We start from the raw sequence: 18580 nt of genomic DNA, 5'->3' as shown, positions 1-18580 counted from the left end.
TTCTTCAATCTTAGCATCAACCAACTTATCGCTTTCATCTGAAGACTGGCTGAATCCTAATTTTGGAAATTTAAATTTAAACTTTGATTTCTCCTGAGCTCCTTTGTCCTTATGTTCTGCTGCTTCCTCAACTTTTGCCCCAGCCTCCTGATCTTGCTTAACAGATGGTTTGTCCTTTTGTGCTTCCATTTCCTCTATTGTTGGAACATTAAATTCAACCTCAAAGCCCCTGAGAACATCCTCAAGTGTAGGCATTGTAAATTTGGGTGATTTTCCAGCCCCTTGAGTATCATCTTTGGGTTCTATTTTAGCATCTGGAGCACTCACTTTGGTGGTTGTGTCATCTTCTCCTTCCTGAGATTTTGTTCTTGAAATGCTGATCTTTGGCATTTTTATTGTAGGAAACTTGAATTTACTTGGGGAGCCTTTGTCCCCATCCAGTTTTTTAGCAGCAGTGTCTGGAAGCTGTTCAGTGGTTTCTTTAATTTCACCCTCTCTTTTTGTTTCTTTAGACACTTGTACAGGCTTGTCTTCAATATTTAGGTCAGTGTCTGGTACATCTACTTTTGCAACTTTTACTTTTGCATCAGATGTTTTTTGAGCAGAAGTTCCAAATTTTGGCATTTTAAAAGTAGGCAATTTGAATTTACTTGGAGAACCTGAAACAACTGTATCTTCTTTCAACTCTGTCTCTACCTCTTTTTTTTCAAGGCTGGAACTTCCCTCTAAAGCCATGTCTACTTTTGGGAGACTTGCATCTTCTGCTGCGACCTTGATTTCTGGTTCAATTATCCCAGTTTCAAGTGTTTCTGTCTTTACCTCTTTTGCAGTCAACGTCACCTCAGGACCTTTTACTTTGGGTAACGAAATCCCAAATTTTGGAAGTTTAAATTTAATTTCCTGTCCCTCTTGATTAAGTTCTTTTTCTTTTATATTAATATCAATAGATGGGGTTTCAGTCTCTGCAGTTTTGCCTTTGATGTCACCTGATAGATCTACCTTTGATGTCTCTATCTCATAATCCACAGAACTAATTTTAATTTCCTTGGTTTCAGAATCAGCCTTTGCTGCATCACTAAGGACCTTTGGAGAGGAAACTCCAAATTTGGGTAATTTTATTGTTGGGAGTTTGAATTTTGTTGGCGAGCCAAATTGTGGACTTGTTATTTCAGTTTTGCCCTCTGTCTCACTTTCTCCTATTTCTGTAGTGCCCTCTGGCAAGGATATATCTGCTGCCGTTTCACTGGCTTGAATATCTTGGGACTTGCCATCTGATTTTGAAAATCCAATTTTTGGAAATCCAAAGCTTGGTTTCTTCATTTTTACACTAAGTCCCTTAGAACTCATATCAGTTAAATCTGCTGGTTCCTCAGCCACAACATCTTTTACTGTAACAGATTCTTTAACATCAGTTTGAGAAACCTCTGCTTTTGAAACACTTATGTCAATTTCTGGACTTTTTGATGCTTGTAGAGAAATTCCAAACTGTGGTAGTTTGATTTTACTTTCTTCTACTTCAAGTTCAGCACCTTTAGTCTCCACATCCACTTCCACTGATCCTTTGGGTAACTTTAGCTCTTTCTTGTCTATAGATAGTATATCCCCTGACATTTTCACTTCTGTTTCGGTCCGAGCTTTCTTAAGCCCTTGGTCACCATCTGGACCTTTAATTGTTGGAAGAGCAATCCCAAATTTTGGAAGCTTAAATTTGCCCTCTTGTTGTTCTTTATTATCTCCCTTAATGTTTATCTCAATGGATGGACCTTCAACTGTTGGCCCTTTCATTTCAACACTTAACACTTCTCCTGACATGTTAAACTTCTTATCAGGAAGGCTTACTTCAGGAACATTGATGTCCACATGTGCCGTAGGTATATCAACTGTGTCCTTTGATGCTTTGGTTCCAAATTTTGGGAAATTGATTGTTGGAAGTTTAAATCTTGTTGGAGAGCCAAAAGTTTCCTCCTTCAAATCAGGTTCTTGTTCTGGTAATTTAATGTCTGCAGACTGCACTGAAACATCAACATTTCCCGCTGATGTGCCCATGTCAGCTTTGGGTAGACTCACATCAATTTCAGGAGCCTTAAGATCTGGTTTTGAAAATCCCAATTTGGGAAGTTTCACTTTCAGCCCTCTCGAGTCAACTTCAACTTTATCTGTTTTCCCCTCAATGGTCACATTTTGAATTTCAACACTGGGCTGTTGTACATTTACCTTTTCTTCGCATAGCAGGTCAGTCTCTATGTTTATTTCTTTTCCCTCCATCTCTATCCCCTTTACTTTTGGCATGCCAATTCCAAATTTTGGCAGCTTGAACTTACTTCCCATCCCATCAGCATCAATTTCTTTAACCTTGATGTCCACATCAACCGATGGCCCTTTAATGTCTATGTTTGGTTCTATGTCAGTGGTTTGTAACTCTACTTTTTCTGGGAGACTGATTTCAGGTTCTTTGATATCCACTTCAACTGCTGGAATATCAGCTGTAGCTTTTGGATGTTTGTGTCCAAACTTTGGAAGGTTGATTGAGGGCAACTTAAATTTTGTTGTATCTCCTTGTTTCACTTCATCTGTAATGGTGATTTTTGCATCTACGTCTTTAATAGGTATGTTGCCCTCTTGCATAGACATATCTACCTTTGGTTGACTGGCATCAACATATTGTCCCTTAATATCTGGCTTTGAAAAACCAAATTTTGGAAGTGAAAAGCTTGGCTTCTTCAGTTTCACATCAAGCCCTTTCAAGTCAACTTCAGGCATATCTGCTTTGCCTTCAATGGATATGTCTTGAATGTCAACATTAGGTTGGGGTAGTATTATTTTTCCTTCTGCTAGATGAACATCAGTTTCTCTTATTGTGGCATGTATATCGGTCTCTATTTCTTTTACATCTAAGTCAATTTTTGGTATTTGACCTGACACCTTGATGTCTGGTTCATGAGCAGTGATTCCGATTCCTTTTATGTCCTTATCTGCTGATGGTAAACTTACTGTACCTTTTGAAGTTTTGACTCCAAATTTTGGCAAGTTAATTTCTGGCAGTTTAAATTTGGTTGGGGAACTAACAATTGTTAGATCTTTCTGTTCAGCCTCTCCTCCAGAAAGTGTGAAGTCTGCTGTTTGCTCTTTTACAGGTACATTGACCTCTTGTATGGACACTTCAGCCTTTGGTGCACTGACATTAACCTCTGGAGTTGAAGTGTCTGGTTTAGAAAACCCAAACTTGGGAAATGAAAAGCTTGGTCTCTTCACTTTTACTTGGAGTCCTTTGGAGTCAACCTCAGGCATGTCTGCACTCCCTTCAACTTTAGCTTCAGTATTGGGTGGCTGTACTTCTAATTTCACATCAGGTTTAGAAATGTCAGTTTTTAAGTTTGTTCCTTCTAATTCTTTATCTGTCACATTAATTTCTAATGCTACTTTTGGTGATTTAACACCAAATTTCGGGAGGCTTATAGACGGGAGTTTAAACTTTGTTGGGGATCCAAAAATTGTTGAACCTTTTTGGTCAGACTCCATCTTTGACACTTTAATATCCACATTTGCTTCTTCTAGGTCCATACTGCCTTCGGGTATGGGGATATCAGTTTTTTGAATACTTACATCAACTTCAGGGGCTTTTAATTCTGGTTTTGAAAACCCAAATTCAGCTGATGTCTTCATCTGCACATCTAGACTTTTAGAATCTTGTTCTGGTGGGTGAACCATCCCGTCAGTTGTTATCTCAGGTTTTTTTATATCAATTTGTTGTACTTCAGTTGTATCATCTGACTTTGATGTACTTAAATCAAACCCTTTTACTCTAGGAAGGCCAATACCGAACTTTGGCATCTTAAACTTTCCCCCCTGTCCTCCAAGTTCAGTATCATCAACATTCAAGTCCACACTTACAGTTTGACCCTCTGTGGCTAGATGAGGTCCCTTTATTTCTACTGATGGGGCTTCACCTGATATTTTTATTTTTGTATCTGGACCACTCACTTCAGGTCCTTTAACAGCTATATCTACAACTGGCATAGATTTATCTTCCATCGTAGCTTGTCCTCCAATCTTTGGGATGTTGATTGAGGGGAGTTTAAATTTTGTTGTGGCACCAAGAGTTGCTGTATCTTTTTGATCATCCTCAACATTTGACACTGAGATATTCATGCTTTGTTCTTGTATTTTCACATCACCTTCTGGTTTAGAGGTATCAACTTGTGCAAGTCTGACATCAATCTCTGGGGCCTTAATATCTGGTTTAGAAAATCCAAATTTAGGAAGTGAAAAGCCTGGTCTTTTCATTTTCAGACTTGTGTCTTTTAAATCAACTTTTTGATCAAATTTGCTTTCTAGTGTGGCTTGTGATACTTCCGTTTTAGCTGAAGGTTCCCCAAGTTTTGCCTCTGGTAAGGAAATATATCCTTCTGCCTTTGATGTTTTGGCCTCTGTAAGTGACAGGGTGTATTGATCTCCACTATCTACCTTTGGCTGATCAACACTGATTGAGGGTTTCTTCAACTCTTGACTGGGCACATTATAGTCAATTTTTATGTCTGATGGTTCTACTGATGTGAATACATCTTCAGTCTCCAAAGTAATTTCCTCATCCCTCAAATCCATTATTTCAGCTTTTACTTTGGAAGATGAACTTCCAAATTTGGGTAGTTTGAAAGTAGGAAGTTTGAACTTGATCTGCGACCCTCCTCTGGTTGAATCATCCTTTAACATCTCTGTGTGAATTTTCAAGTCAGACTCAAGATTCACATCCACTTCACCAACTGCCATAGATGTATCGCCCCTCTCAACCTTAATCTCTGGAGCTTTAATGTCTTGTTCAGAAAATTCATGCTCTGAGCTTGGCATTTTCATCATTACCTCCATTTCCACAGATGCCCCAGGTATGTTTGCTGTTCCCTCAGCACTCTCCTTGTCATGTTTCAGTGAAACCTCTGGTTTTTCCACATCTGTTCTTGATGCACCCTTTTTAAATTCTGGTCCCTTTAGCTTTGGAAATGAAAATTCAAATTTAGGCATCATAAATCTACTCCCTTGACTACCAGGATCAGTGTCTTTGGTTTTTATTTCAGCATCCACTGGTAGGGTTTCGAAAGCTGATTTAGATGGTTCTGTATCTTGCATTCCTGCATCTTTATCTTGTGATGCAACTGCTGATGTTGCCTTTATTTCTGACCATGCATCATCCTCAGCTTTTGTAGTAGATTCTTCCCCAGTCTTTGAAATGGAAATATCAAATTTAGGGAGAGAAATTGTGGCATCTTAAACTTTCCCCCCTGTCCTCCAAGTTCAGTATCATCAACATTCAAGTCCACACTTACAGTTTGACCCTCTGTGGCTAGATGAGGTCCCTTTATTTCTACTGATGGGGCTTCACCTGATATTTTTATTTTTGTATCTGGACCACTCACTTCAGGTCCTTTAACAGCTATATCTACAACTGGCATAGATTTATCTTCCATCGTAGCTTGTCCTCCAATCTTTGGGATGTTGATTGAGGGGAGTTTAAATTTTGTTGTGGCACCAAGAGTTGCTGTATCTTTTTGATCATCCTCAACATTTGACACTGAGATATTCATGCTTTGTTCTTGTATTTTCACATCACCTTCTGGTTTAGAGGTATCAACTTGTGCAAGTCTGACATCAATCTCTGGGGCCTTAATATCTGGTTTAGAAAATCCAAATTTAGGAAGTGAAAAGCCTGGTCTTTTCATTTTCAGACTTGTGTCTTTTAAATCAACTTTTTGATCAAATTTGCTTTCTAGTGTGGCTTGTGATACTTCCGTTTTAGCTGAAGGTTCCCCAAGTTTTGCCTCTGGTAAGGAAATATATCCTTCTGCCTTTGATGTTTTGGCCTCTGTAAGTGACAGGGTGTATTGATCTCCACTATCTACCTTTGGCTGATCAACACTGATTGAGGGTTTCTTCAACTCTTGACTGGGCACATTATAGTCAATTTTTATGTCTGATGGTTCTACTGATGTGAATACATCTTCAGTCTCCAAAGTAATTTCCTCATCCCTCAAATCCATTATTTCAGCTTTTACTTTGGAAGATGAACTTCCAAATTTGGGTAGTTTGAAAGTAGGAAGTTTGAACTTGATCTGCGACCCTCCTCTGGTTGAATCATCCTTTAACATCTCTGTGTGAATTTTCAAGTCAGACTCAAGATTCACATCCACTTCACCTACTGCCATAGATGTATCGCCCCTCTCAACATTAATCTCTGGAGCTTTAATGTCTTGTTCAGAAAATTCATGCTCTGAGCTTGGCATTTTCATCATTACCTCCATTTCCACAGATGCCCCAGGTATGTTTGCTGTTCCCTCAGCACTCTCCTTGTCATGTTTCAGTGAAACCTCTGGTTTTTCCACATCTGTTCTTGATGCACCCTTTTTAAATTCTGGTCCCTTTAGCTTTGGAAATGAAAATTCAAATTTAGGCATCATAAATCTACTCCCTTGACTACCAGGATCAGTGTCTTTGGTTTTTATTTCAGCATCCACTGGTAGGGTTTCGAAAGCTGATTTAGATGGTTCTGTATCTTGCATTCCTGCATCTTTATCTTGTGATGCAACTGCTGATGTTGCCTTTATTTCTGACCATGCATCATCCTCAGCTTTTGTAGTAGATTCTTCCCCAGTCTTTGAAATGGAAATATCAAATTTAGGGAGAGAAATTGTTGGAAGCTTGAATTTAGATGGAGAACCAGAAGTACTTTTGTTTTTTAACTGGACTTCAACCCCTGGAGCAGGAAATGTCACTTCAGTCTCTTTGATCTCAGTTTCAGGCACAGATATGCCTTCTTTTTGAAGGCTGGTGTCAGCATCAGGGATCTTAGTGTCAGATTTGGAAAAGCCAAACTTCGGAAAAGATATTTTACGTTTCTTAAGTTTGAATTCACTCTCCATTTCTTTAGCCTCCAGAATGACTTCATCTACTGAACCTGAAGGAAGTTTGACTTCCACCTCAGGTTTCTTGGCTTGCACTTTAAAATCTTCTATAGCTGTCTCTTGATCAAGACCATGGCCTACAAGGCTCATCTTAACCTCTGGTTTAGAAAATGCATGATCTGGAGACAATACCTTTTCAGAGTGTGCATCAATAGCCTTGTCTACCTCTGGGGTAGATACGTCAACTTCAGGTTTGGAAACACTGAGAATAATATGTGGGGTTTTCATTTCAGGTAATGATGGCAGTTCTGCAGATAGTTTGGTTTCTGGCACTTTCATTTCCATAGTAGGTTCATCTTTGGTGACTTCAGGCATTTGACTGTCAGAGATTGCATCTGTTGATTTTGGAAATGAGACCCCAAATTTTGGGAATTTAATTGTAGGAAATTTAAATTTGGTTGGAGATCTTGGATCTTTCTCAGCCTGGACAGACTCTGCATTTGATTCTTTGGGGTCTATAATTGATTCTTCTTTGTTCGTACTATCAGCTGGCTTGTGGGCTTCAACCTTTGGAATGTTAATGCCAAATTTAGGCAGTGTAACGGTAACCTCTTGTTCTTTGAACTTTGGTTCTTTGACCTTAACATCTACACTAACAAACTGACCTTCTGTAGTCACAAATAAATCCTTGACATCACCTGATGGTGCATCATCTTTGAGTTTCAATCTTATTTGTTTTTCTGGAAGGCTTACATCAGGTTCTTCAATATCGATATCTACAACTGGCATGTCTTTTACTACCTTAGATGATTTTCCACCAAACTTTGGTAAGCTGAGAGAGGGAAGTTTAAACTTTACTGGTGTACCACCACTTGTTAGTTCTTTATGTTCAGCCTCATCCTTTGAAATTGTGAAATTCACACCAGGCTCTCTTATTTCCACAGAACCTATTGGAATTGATAAATCAACCTGTGGAAGACTGACATCAACACCTGCAGCTTTGATGTCTTGTTTTGAAAACGCTGTGGCTGTAATTTCTCCAGCGTCATGGTCAGTCAGACTTGCATCAGTATCTGGTTTAGAAAATGGAATTTCTTCAGATGATTTTATTTCTGTTTTCTGAAAACCTTTGATTTCTATCTTACCCTCAGGCAGAGACAAGTCAACTTCAGGTTTGGATACACTGAGAGTCATTTCCGGGCCTTTCTTGTCAGATAGTGCTGTTGATTCTACAGATAGTTTAGCTTCTGGAAATTTAACATCCATTGTAGTCTCCTCTGTTCTGACATCAGGCATTTGAAAATCGGCCCTAGCATCAGTGGACTTGGGAAATGAGACTCCAAATTTGGGAAGTTTAATTGTGGGAAGTTTAAATTTTGTGGGAGAATCTGTTGAATCCTTGAACTCAGCCTCTACATCTGTGGTCTTACTTTCAACATCTATTTCTGTCCCATCAGCATCATGAGAGCCCTGTACGGCTGGTAGAGTTATGTCAGCATAAGATACTTTAGTATCTGTTTTAGAGAATCCAAATTTGGGAAATGATATTTTCCGTTTCTTCATTTTAGACTCTGCTTCTTTTATTTCAGCTTGTGGAATTTCAGGTAGCTCCACTTCAGTTTTTCTGCTAACCTTGATGTTTTTTTCAGAATCATCTGGTAACAGACCACCTTCTTCTGTCTTCTCTTTTGGCATTGAAATACCAAACTTGATCAGTCTAAATCCACTTTCCTCTTGATCATCCTCAACAGCCTGAGGCTTTGCGAGCCCAGTTTCCTCCTGCTTTGATTTTCCCTCTGCCTTAGGGATTTTTATTTTTGGAACAGAAACATCTATGCTTGGCATTTTTAATTTAGTCCAATTTTTGTCTGTTTCTGGATCAGTCTCAGATGTTCTCTTCTCAGAATCTAATACAACCTCTGTTATGTCACTTTCTTGCACTGTAACATCCTCTTTTGTAGTGACTTCAGCTGTTCCTTTCATAGATTTCCCTCCAATTTTGGGCATTTTTAATTTAGGCAATTTCTTTTTTTGTGGGGAGGAGTCTGTGTCTTTGCTTTTGATTTCAGCCTTCAGTTCTCCTGCAACATCTTGTTTTGAGGTTTCCTTAACAATAGTAGTGCAAATGTCATGGTGGAGCATTTGATCACCCTCTATATCATGTGCTTTTTTAGTTTCATCAAATGTTGCTTCTTCAGAAGATTTTTTGATGTCTTCTTCAAGAGATATTTTTGCTTCCGTTTTCATCTCCTTGATTGCACCACTATCACTTTTAGATGACGTGGCCTTTATTGGTAATTCAATCGCAATACCTGGGAAGCGAATGTCAGGTGTCATGATTCCAAAACTTGGCATTGATACCTTTGATTTCTTTTCATGCACATTTTTGTCAGCTTTGATATCAGTATCAGTATAGTCTTTCACAGCCTTGTCTTGAGTGTCTGTATCTTTGGTTATTATGATTTTTTGTGGTGGAACTGATTGTTCAATGGCTTCCATTCCTGGTATTTCAATGTCTTCACGCTTCGGAAGTTTGAATTTTACATCTGGAGATGTACTTATCTTATTATCCCTTGCTAACTTTTTGCCAGGTTTGGGTTGGTGGTCTACACGTTTAATTTTTGATTGGTCTGTTTTGCTCTCAGTTATAACTGTTTCATCAAGATGCAATTGTTCCATTTTTGGTAATATGAAGGCTTGATCTTTTGTAGCAACAGGAGAAAGTCTCTGCTTTTCTTTATCCATTGTGTCAGGCAACTTAATGTTTATTTCTGTGCTCATGCTCGAAATTTTACAAGGGGATCCTTTAGGTGTCATGTCAGTCTTGTCTGTCTTCATTTCCATGATTGTGATCTCTCTCTGTACAAGGACTCCAGTGATGTCTCTCTCAGGTAATTTGAAGGAAGGGAATTTTGATACTGCTTCTTTTACATCCTCAACATTAAACTCTTCTGCTTCACCCCGAGATTGCTTTTTTCCTGCTTTTGAGATATTTATTATCTTCTCAACTTTTTGTTCTTTAATTCTAAGAGATTTAACCTTGGCTTTTGATCCTTTGTCCTCCATGCCAGGAATCTCAATTTCCTCTCGTTTCAGGAGAGGTACTTTGGTTGGTTCTCTCTGTTTTACAGTTATTGATTCTTGATGGTCGAATTCAGAGACATCTACTTTAGGCAGTTTAAAAGTTGATTCAATGTCAGTGCTACCTCCAGTACTCTTCCTGCTTCTGTCCACATCCAGAGCATGTGATTTTGGCTGGGATATAACAGGTGTTGGAGTGATTGGTTTCTTTGTGTCTGTTGAGGACACATCCTCACTTGTTTGAATTTCAAAAGTGAAAGTGTCTGATGTAAAGTCTAGTCTGTTTACTGCATTTGAAAAATGTCTCTTTGATGTGGCTATGTCTGCCAGTGGTCCTCTGGTTCGAATTCCATAACTTTCTGTTTCTAGAATTTTTCTTTCTTTCTTTTCCTTGTCGCTGCCAATTCTTGGTGATTTGCTTATCGGTCCTACCTCTGGCATGTCAAGAGAAACATCAACTTTAGGTATGGTCATGTCTGTTTTTCCTGACTCTTGAGTCTTTTGTAAAATCTTTTTATCTCTTGATTTGCTATCGGAATCAACTTGATGTCCAGCTGGTTCAGTTTGTGGTATTACATTTGGACTGTCCAAAATATTGTTGGATGTTGATGGATCCAAAGTTCTCATTCCACTTGTGGAGGATTTTAATTGGCTCTCTGTTTCTATTTCATATGTATCCTTTCCTGGAATGCTAACCCTCAGTTCCGATTTCTCTCTCCTTTCTTTGCCATCATCTCCAAGAGCGACTGTAATATCAGTAGTCTTTAATGTGGTGTCCACACTGATGAGCTCAACCTTATGCAGTGATTCAGTCGCTGGCAAAGTCGGGAATGTATATTCATTTCTTGTTTTAGCTGAGTCAGCTTCATTCAATATTTTAGGACTCTCTATCACATTAGTCACTGGCACTTGCTCTTCCACTATATTCATAATAATTTGGTTGTCCAAGCCCTCCATATCATCTGTTGCAAGCGCCTCTTCATTTTCTTGGGTTTCTTCAACAGATTTGCTCCTGTGGCCTGCCATCCGCTTCTTAAGTTTCATTTTGTGCATCTTTTTCTTGTCTTTTCCATCTGGGGATTTTAATGGAGACTTAAGTGGAGACTCTGTGTCACTTGTTGGTGGACTTATCTCTAATTTTCTCTGTTCCTCTGCTTCTGATGTGCTGTGAGATCTTTTAAAATTTGCCCTGCGACCTTTGCTGAAGGTAGGGAATTTGGGCCAAGAGATGCGATCATATTGCTTTTTTGTCTTTCTTCGACCTCTCATCTCTGGTCCTCTTCCTTCTTCTTCTTGCTCAGCCTCCCCGCCCTGCAAACATTGATGAAGCAGATATAATGTCAATGAAACCTCTGAAGAAGCTTGGCTGTATTCTGTATTTAAGAATGTAATGAACAGTATTATAATTACAATGGCTGTATCTGGCCTCATTGTCTCAGCATCTTCCTGGGTTCTTGGAGGTGGTTTGCGTTTTAGACAGAATGCCACTTTATATGGTTGAGCATGCTCAAGAATCTGGAGGGCGTCTTCATATGACACATTATCAAAATATACTGTAGCACTAAGTATTTGATCACCTGAAAGTCCAGATGGAAGAACACAAATGAGGATGCAAGTGAAAAGATGGAGGAAAAACAAATTTAGCTGTATTCTAGCTTCAGAAATATTCTGGAATGTGCTATAATAAAAATCTCACCTTCTTTCACACTTAAATGCTTTGAGGCAGGCGACTCTGGTTTTACGTCCTTGATGAAGATGCCGTCCTTTCCTCCACTTACAATCAAACCCTCAGCACAAACTTCTTTCACAGTTTTGACTATTATTTCTGACTGATCACTTTGCATATCCTGAAACAGAATGCAAGTCATTTAGAAATTGATTCCTGTTTTCTCAGTATTTACATTCCTAAACATCTGTATTCTTCACTAGAGAGAACTTTAGGTGTGTCTGACCTCTGTTTGATTCATCTTGGCAGAGGAACGCTTGTCAAACAGTGAGCCGAAACCAATCCTTTTGCTTTTTTTGGAACTCTTGGTGGGTGAGTCATAGAAGTCACCTTCAGCCTGACAAAACAGCATGTGATATATTAAATAGATAATAGTTTGATGATCAAATACAGCATTATACAATTCTGAATTAGGGTTATTATACTGTACATAAATAAGATAAGAGTCTAATGTAGCGCTCACCTGTTTCGCGTATTTCTCTGTGGTGGGGAATTCCTCAACAGGAGAGGAACCCTGAGGACGAGGTCTTTCCCCCTCTAAAACTTCAGGCTCCTCACCTACCTATTATATCAAACACAAATTAAAGATTATTTAAACAATTAAACAGTTTAAAACAGAGAGACAGTTTAACACAAGTGTATGTTGTATATTTGCTGAATGTGCTTTACTTGAGTGATACTCACTAAATCATCATCTGTGTCTTGTTCTGGTCCCTTCAGCCTGCGCCCTTCTCCTGTTGTGATGAAAAAAGCAGAATAAGCACTTAAAGGGGTCATAGGATGCCCATTTTCCACACGTTGATATGATTCTTTAGGGTCTTAATGAAAAGTCTGTAACATAGTTTGGTTAAAATTTCTCAATGGTAGTGTAAAAAACACCTTTTTTACCCTGTCAAAAACAGCTCTTTTCAGAGCATGCAGATTTGTAGCATTTTCCTTTAAATGTTAATGAGCTCTGCTGACCCTGCCCCTCTCTTCCGAGCTGCTCTCAGAGAGACTGTTTACTTTAGCCGCATTCATCGTGAAACTTGCTAATTAGCACATTATTAGGAAAGGCGATTTGCAAAGAAATGGCGGACTGATGACAGCTCACTCAGGGCGGGTCTAAGGTAAGACGCCAGTCCAGTCTGTGCTGAAACGCTACTGTCAATCAAACTGTCGTGGGAGGGGCCTGTCTGTGTGACGTCACACAGACAGGCATCTGAGATCGGCTCGATTTGAGAAAGGGGTAAAGATTTTAGTAGATTGACAAAAAACCACTGGGTGGATTTTTATCATTTTAGGGTGGTTGTGTACACACACTGCCAACACACATTTCAGTTCAAACAACTTGTAAAAGTGCATGTAGCATTATATGACCCCTTTAAGGGTCAAGCTTTGTGAATACATAGGTTTTACATCTGGCTGCTAAGTGAAAAGCTCACACGGGACTTGAATTTGATGTTGGTGCATTATGTTTTCTGTACATATGACCGAAATTTAAGCCTGTTAGTCATCTATGCAATCTATACTTTCTTTATTTGCTGTTTTATAGCTTGTACTGATTGGAGAGTCAGTGAGTGATCTACTGTATTTTGCAAGACCAAAACTTTTTTTTTTTAATCTGCAAAAAAGGCATAGCAAAATTTCTGTTTACAATATTTCCTCGCAGATATTCCCACAGGATCCAGACTGTCTACCTGCTTCTGTTGCTTCCTGTAAATTGAGGCACTCTATTGATCTTAAGGGGTCGGTTTACACTGCCAGCAATGAGACCAACATGGAAACGATATAGGTTCAAAAAGGACAGTGCAAATAATATGGTTATAAATATCTGCAGATGTGGTATTATTCTAATATTATTATATATATTTTTATTTTACAGCATGAAGAAATGATTCCCTTGCATAATTTTTTTAATAGTTGTATGAATTTTAACAATATTATACAATAGACAGAAATACTTAAATGATACCAGCAGCAATAATACTTTCATGACCTCCTTTCTTCTGAGAAAGGCATAAATTTCCAGTTTCCCATAACAGAATGCACTTAAAGGATCATTTAGGTACATAAACATTTTCCATAAGCCTCACTCTACCCAGTCCATTAACCTGCACTTTCCTTCAAGCACTTATCCAGGCATCAAGTCTAAATCACATTGAAGCACACTGGAGATTTATGTACAGTAAGCATGTCATGTAGCATGTGAACATGATGTAGTTGAGTCTTGATAGACTCTCAATTATTTCCCCAGCCCCTTTTTTTTTTTTTTTTTTTTGCAGTTTCTAATGATCAGACACTAAACTTGTGAATGCACCAATGTATAGACAGCTGAGGAAAAGCAGTGATAAATGTGAATTAAAAAAAGTAAACAGACTTGTTAGAGGGAGGAGAAAACTCTTCCCATATGTTTTGTTGGTGTCAAAGGCTTTGAGAACAATCCAACTCAATAGTATTCTGGTAAAAATTAATATGCCATTCATCTATCATTCTGTCATTATGCAGATGTCAGCATTGACATGTTACATGACACACCCTCTATTTAAAAAATTAAAAAACAAAATTACGCAAGTTTTGTGTCGACCACAATTAGGCCCTTTAAACCCTGATTTTAAACAGGTAAAGCAATGTTTGAAAGGGGTTTAGCACCACTTTTGCTGGGTGCAAACCCAGCACCTTGGGTTATGAAACCATTCTCTGTTTAATAATAATGCAATAGAAACTGTTAATTAAACAGGTCATATACTGTGTTTCTTCACTCAATGATATTGGCAAAACCAATGGTTTAAGTAAACTGATGTTCATAGGAGAGATCAGGGGTGATTGTAACAGTCGGTTTCTAACTGAGGGTTTTGGTTTTAACATACAGTATATGATGAACAAGCAGAAAAAATGACATAGCTGTGGTTTTGAGGTTTGATATGTTGTGGTGCAGATCAACAAGTTTCAACTAGGTGTCTTTTCTGACTGCTATTGTAGCTAAACAGGCTTATATACAGTATATATATTTTTTTTTTCACTTGCTATAAAGCTTTATAATATCTGTCCAAAACCAACACCGTGAATGGAACAGGCCCAAACAGCAGGCCTTACTTTCTTCAAGTTTTTTTTTTCTTAAATGCTTTCAGGCTCCTCACCCCTGTCAGGTATAATGAGGCTGTTTGTTAGTTGGTATATGTAATAATTACAGAATAAAATGCTTTAAAATGTTCTTGAAAGGCCATTGTCAATCATTAATAAGTTATTTAAAATAAAATCAACTCTAAACCAATCATTCCTGGGTTCCTATACGTTGTGTGTTTCTGTTAGGATTGCAAATTAAATATGTGAGCTCTGCTGTAGGTGTTGTGAAATCAGTTTTAGCTCGATTCAGAAAAATAATATGCACAACCTATTGCTTTTAAAACATGCTGTTTACTTCAGTATGTTACTGAAATATTTTGAAGTACAAACACTAAAAAGAATCCATGTGCCAATATGAAAATAGCCTAGATCACAGAATTATGACTAAATTAAATCTAAAACAAAAAAACAGTATTATGCAATGTATATCCAAAAACATCATGCTGCTGCATTGTAATTACAATGATGCAAAATTGCTCTCCAGGTAAACATTAAAGGTTAACAATTACAGGTTTGCACTTACCTGATCTGTGGCTTACTTGCAGAAATACATGTTTTACTGTTTTCCAGATAGTAATTCACCTAGTGCACAGCATGCATTGACAGGATAGTTTGTGGGTAGTTGTTAGTTTTAGTGGAGAAGATGAAGGGCCCTGCCCTTTTTGTAGGTATGTCACAACCCTGTTTCAGGGCTGTGGTTTAAACTCCTGCTAGTGCTATTGTGCTGAAGAATAAACATCTGAATGTGTAACACTGCTTGCACACATTCACAAATGAATATAAATGATATTTTCTTGATATTTTGAAGCAAAGGAATCAGGGTAAAGATTTTGTTGTAAGGGTATTTATGTCCCTCTGTTCTCCAGTGAATGTTGTCTGCGTTTGTTTAGTTTAGTTTTGAGTTGAAGGAAATAGTTATGACATTAGTGTACAGTGGGAAATAAATGCAGAATGAAGACAAGATCTCATGCAGTTCGGAGTTCTTTTTTTCATTGTGCTTTTTGCCAAAGTAAATAAATAAGAAGACTTTAAAGAATAGATCAGTTTACTCAATACAAAGCAAGATGCCAATCACATGATGTTTGTGCAGTATGTGTGTGCACATGGTTGACTGTGTGTTTAAATACCAGTCCAAAAATTCCTTTTATACCCCCATAATTATCATTTAGCTTCATATTTGTTATAAAATTACCATGCAACTGATTTAGCAAGCAACAGAAAAAAAAAAAAAAAAAAAAAGCCTATTTGATTTTTAGGCACAATCATTGATCCTTAACTGAGATGGACATGAGTGTGAGAAATTCGGTATTAGTAAATTGATAACGTAGTTACTTCTTAATCAAACATTTGCTCACAGGGTGCTGATCTAAAAGTGATAAAGCATTTAAAGTATGTGACTATACTGTAAAATAGTTTTAAAGTACATAATTTGTGTTACTAGCATAGGAAATCCTAACACCACTTATAAAGTACAGAAAGTACATGCACACACAGATTCTCTTTATAATTTTATGATGTTATGAAGGACTACACAAAATTGAATTTATTCAAGGTCGTTATATTTAATGCATGTTGTTATCATCATGACTAAATCTAGTAACTAGCGTACATTGAGTTAAATAGCCTATGTGTGTCTCATTGTGGACAGAGTCTTTGTTTATAATATATAATTTTATTTTTGAAGCTCTCTGCAAAGCAAAAATGAACATGAAGGTTGTGCATATGTTGTCCATTTCAGTTTATTCCTATTCCTGTGGATCATTCAAGGTCATTTCATCTTCTGGCATAAGATCATAACATCATCAACAAACTGAACTATATTTTATTGACATTGTTTGTGAAGATGTTATGTTTGTGTGCCCAAATATGTCACCAAAAGCTCTTTTTTTAATTTTTAGATTTAATCAGAGGTGTAAAGAGTACCGAAAATCCATCCTCATCTCATATATAAAACACCTGTGATTCACAAATACTTAAGGAACTCGCATTCACATAAAGTAGCCTTGTTGACAAGTTTGGGTGAGTAAGGGCAAAACGCACAAGATGCAGTACTTTCAGTGACCTGTAATAGGCAGTATCACATCTTTTGTAGCAGAAATGAACTGCTGCAGAAAAAGCTAGGTCCATGCAAAATTTAATGTGTAACTGCAACACTCATTTCAAATGTAGTGGAGTAAAGAGTACAGATACTCATTCAAAAATGTAGTGAAGTAAAGAGTAAAAGTTGCTAATATCTTTGATACTCAGTACAACTACAAAGTACCCGAAAAGATACTCAAGTACAGTAACTAATTACATTTACTCCAATACTTTACACCTCTGGATTTAATTTACACTACATCATCAGAAAACTGACCTACGTTTTATTGATGTCATTTGTGAAGACTTTATGCTTGTGTATGCAAACAGTTCACTAAAATATGTCGTCAAAATCTCTGAAATCACATTTTATAGTACATAAGTTGTAAGGACTTGGTTATTTTGAACTTGAAAGAGATGGTCATTTTGAAATGTAGAAAAGGTCTGCATGAAGTTTCTTCAAAAATTCTCCTTTTATGTTTTACAGGGAAACTAACAACATATGGGTTTGGAACAACATGAGGGTGAGTTAATAATAGATTTTCACTTTTGGGTGAAGTATTCAGTATTATTATTACATATTAGTATTATATATTTATTCTATGAATGATTCATCTTTTAAAAAATGCTAAATTAATTAAGTCCAAACCTTTAACACACCTCTCTAACTGAAATAAGTATTGCAAATGCTGTAGGTGGTATGTTTCATATTTCATGATATTACAACATAAGCTGTAAAAATCCTGGAATTACCCAACTGCTGATCTCCTGTATGTTAGCACATCTCCCATGACCAAGATTACAGGCATTAGAGGTTGTTTTCTGCTCCTGTGGCCATACGAGGCCCAGAGCTCTGCTCCTTCAGCACACTAATACGGTTAATTAGCTGCTCAGCAAGATACAGGGAGCAGGAACATCAATTCTGGCCTGCACTCATAACATCATACACAAGCCTCTTTCAGAGTCAAGTGGGAAAGACTTGTTTTTATTCAAAATATAATTGAATTTCAGGGCCGGAGAGGGAAAATAAACTGAAAACAGAATTGGATTTTCTTCCATATTAAGAACATGGGACCAAGTTCCCTCATGTTTCCAATCAATCAGCCGCAATAATTGATGCATTTACTGTATGTGCCAAAGAGATGATGGCTTTAAAATTAAGAGTTAAACAGAGAGTTTCTCTTCTAATATCATTTACTAAACTCATGTCATTCCTAAACTATATGTTTCGTAAATAATAAGATATGTTTTCTCCATACAATGTTGTTTGGAAATATATTCTTGAAAGTCATACAGATTTGGAATGACATGAGGGTGAGTATAAATGATGACTTATTTATTTATTTAGATAGGTAGGTAGGCAGGTATACTGTAGGTATTTATTTTATTTATTTTTTTGGTAACAGTTTACTTAAAGCCTTAATGTGTAATGCATTATAAGAGCCGTTTTAATGCATTTATTATGCATTGTAATGCACCTTAAAATGCATTGTATGATCTTAAGAATATTTATAACCTCAGTTATAATACATTATAATACTAATCTATTCACTGTTACACCTGTAGAATAATGCATATAATGCATTAAAACATGACAAACTAAACTTCAAATATTATAATGCATTTAACGTTGGTTACAATCATTTATAAAAAAGATATAATGCATTACAATGTACATTATGAATACTTTTATAATGTG

The 18580-nt window shown here is 37.3% G+C and overlaps 1 protein-coding gene across 1 annotated transcript in view; it reads right to left on the bottom strand.

The window, feature by feature from the left end:
- Positions 1–18580, bottom strand: part of LOC107727371 (protein AHNAK2-like) — a 25308-nt gene that overhangs the window by 3615 nt on the left and 3113 nt on the right. Inside the window, exons 2-8 of the mRNA XM_016537218.1 lie at positions 12382–12431; positions 12161–12259; positions 11924–12034; positions 11668–11818; positions 11382–11548; positions 5405–11282; positions 1396–3908 (exon numbers count right to left, since the gene is read on the bottom strand). Coding sequence (XP_016392704.1) covers positions 1396–3908; positions 5405–11282; positions 11382–11548; positions 11668–11818; positions 11924–12034; positions 12161–12259; positions 12382–12431 — 8969 coding nt within the window. The remainder of the gene's footprint in view (positions 1–1395; positions 3909–5404; positions 11283–11381; positions 11549–11667; positions 11819–11923; positions 12035–12160; positions 12260–12381; positions 12432–18580) is intronic.

Source organism: Sinocyclocheilus rhinocerous, unplaced genomic scaffold, assembly GCF_001515625.1.
Source record: "Sinocyclocheilus rhinocerous isolate Xijiao unplaced genomic scaffold, SAMN03320098_v1.1 scaffold756, whole genome shotgun sequence".
In the NCBI taxonomy this organism is placed as follows: domain Eukaryota; kingdom Metazoa; phylum Chordata; class Actinopteri; order Cypriniformes; family Cyprinidae; genus Sinocyclocheilus; species Sinocyclocheilus rhinocerous.
Note: the sequence above shows the minus strand (reverse complement) of the source record. Positions and strands in the feature narration are given on the sequence as shown.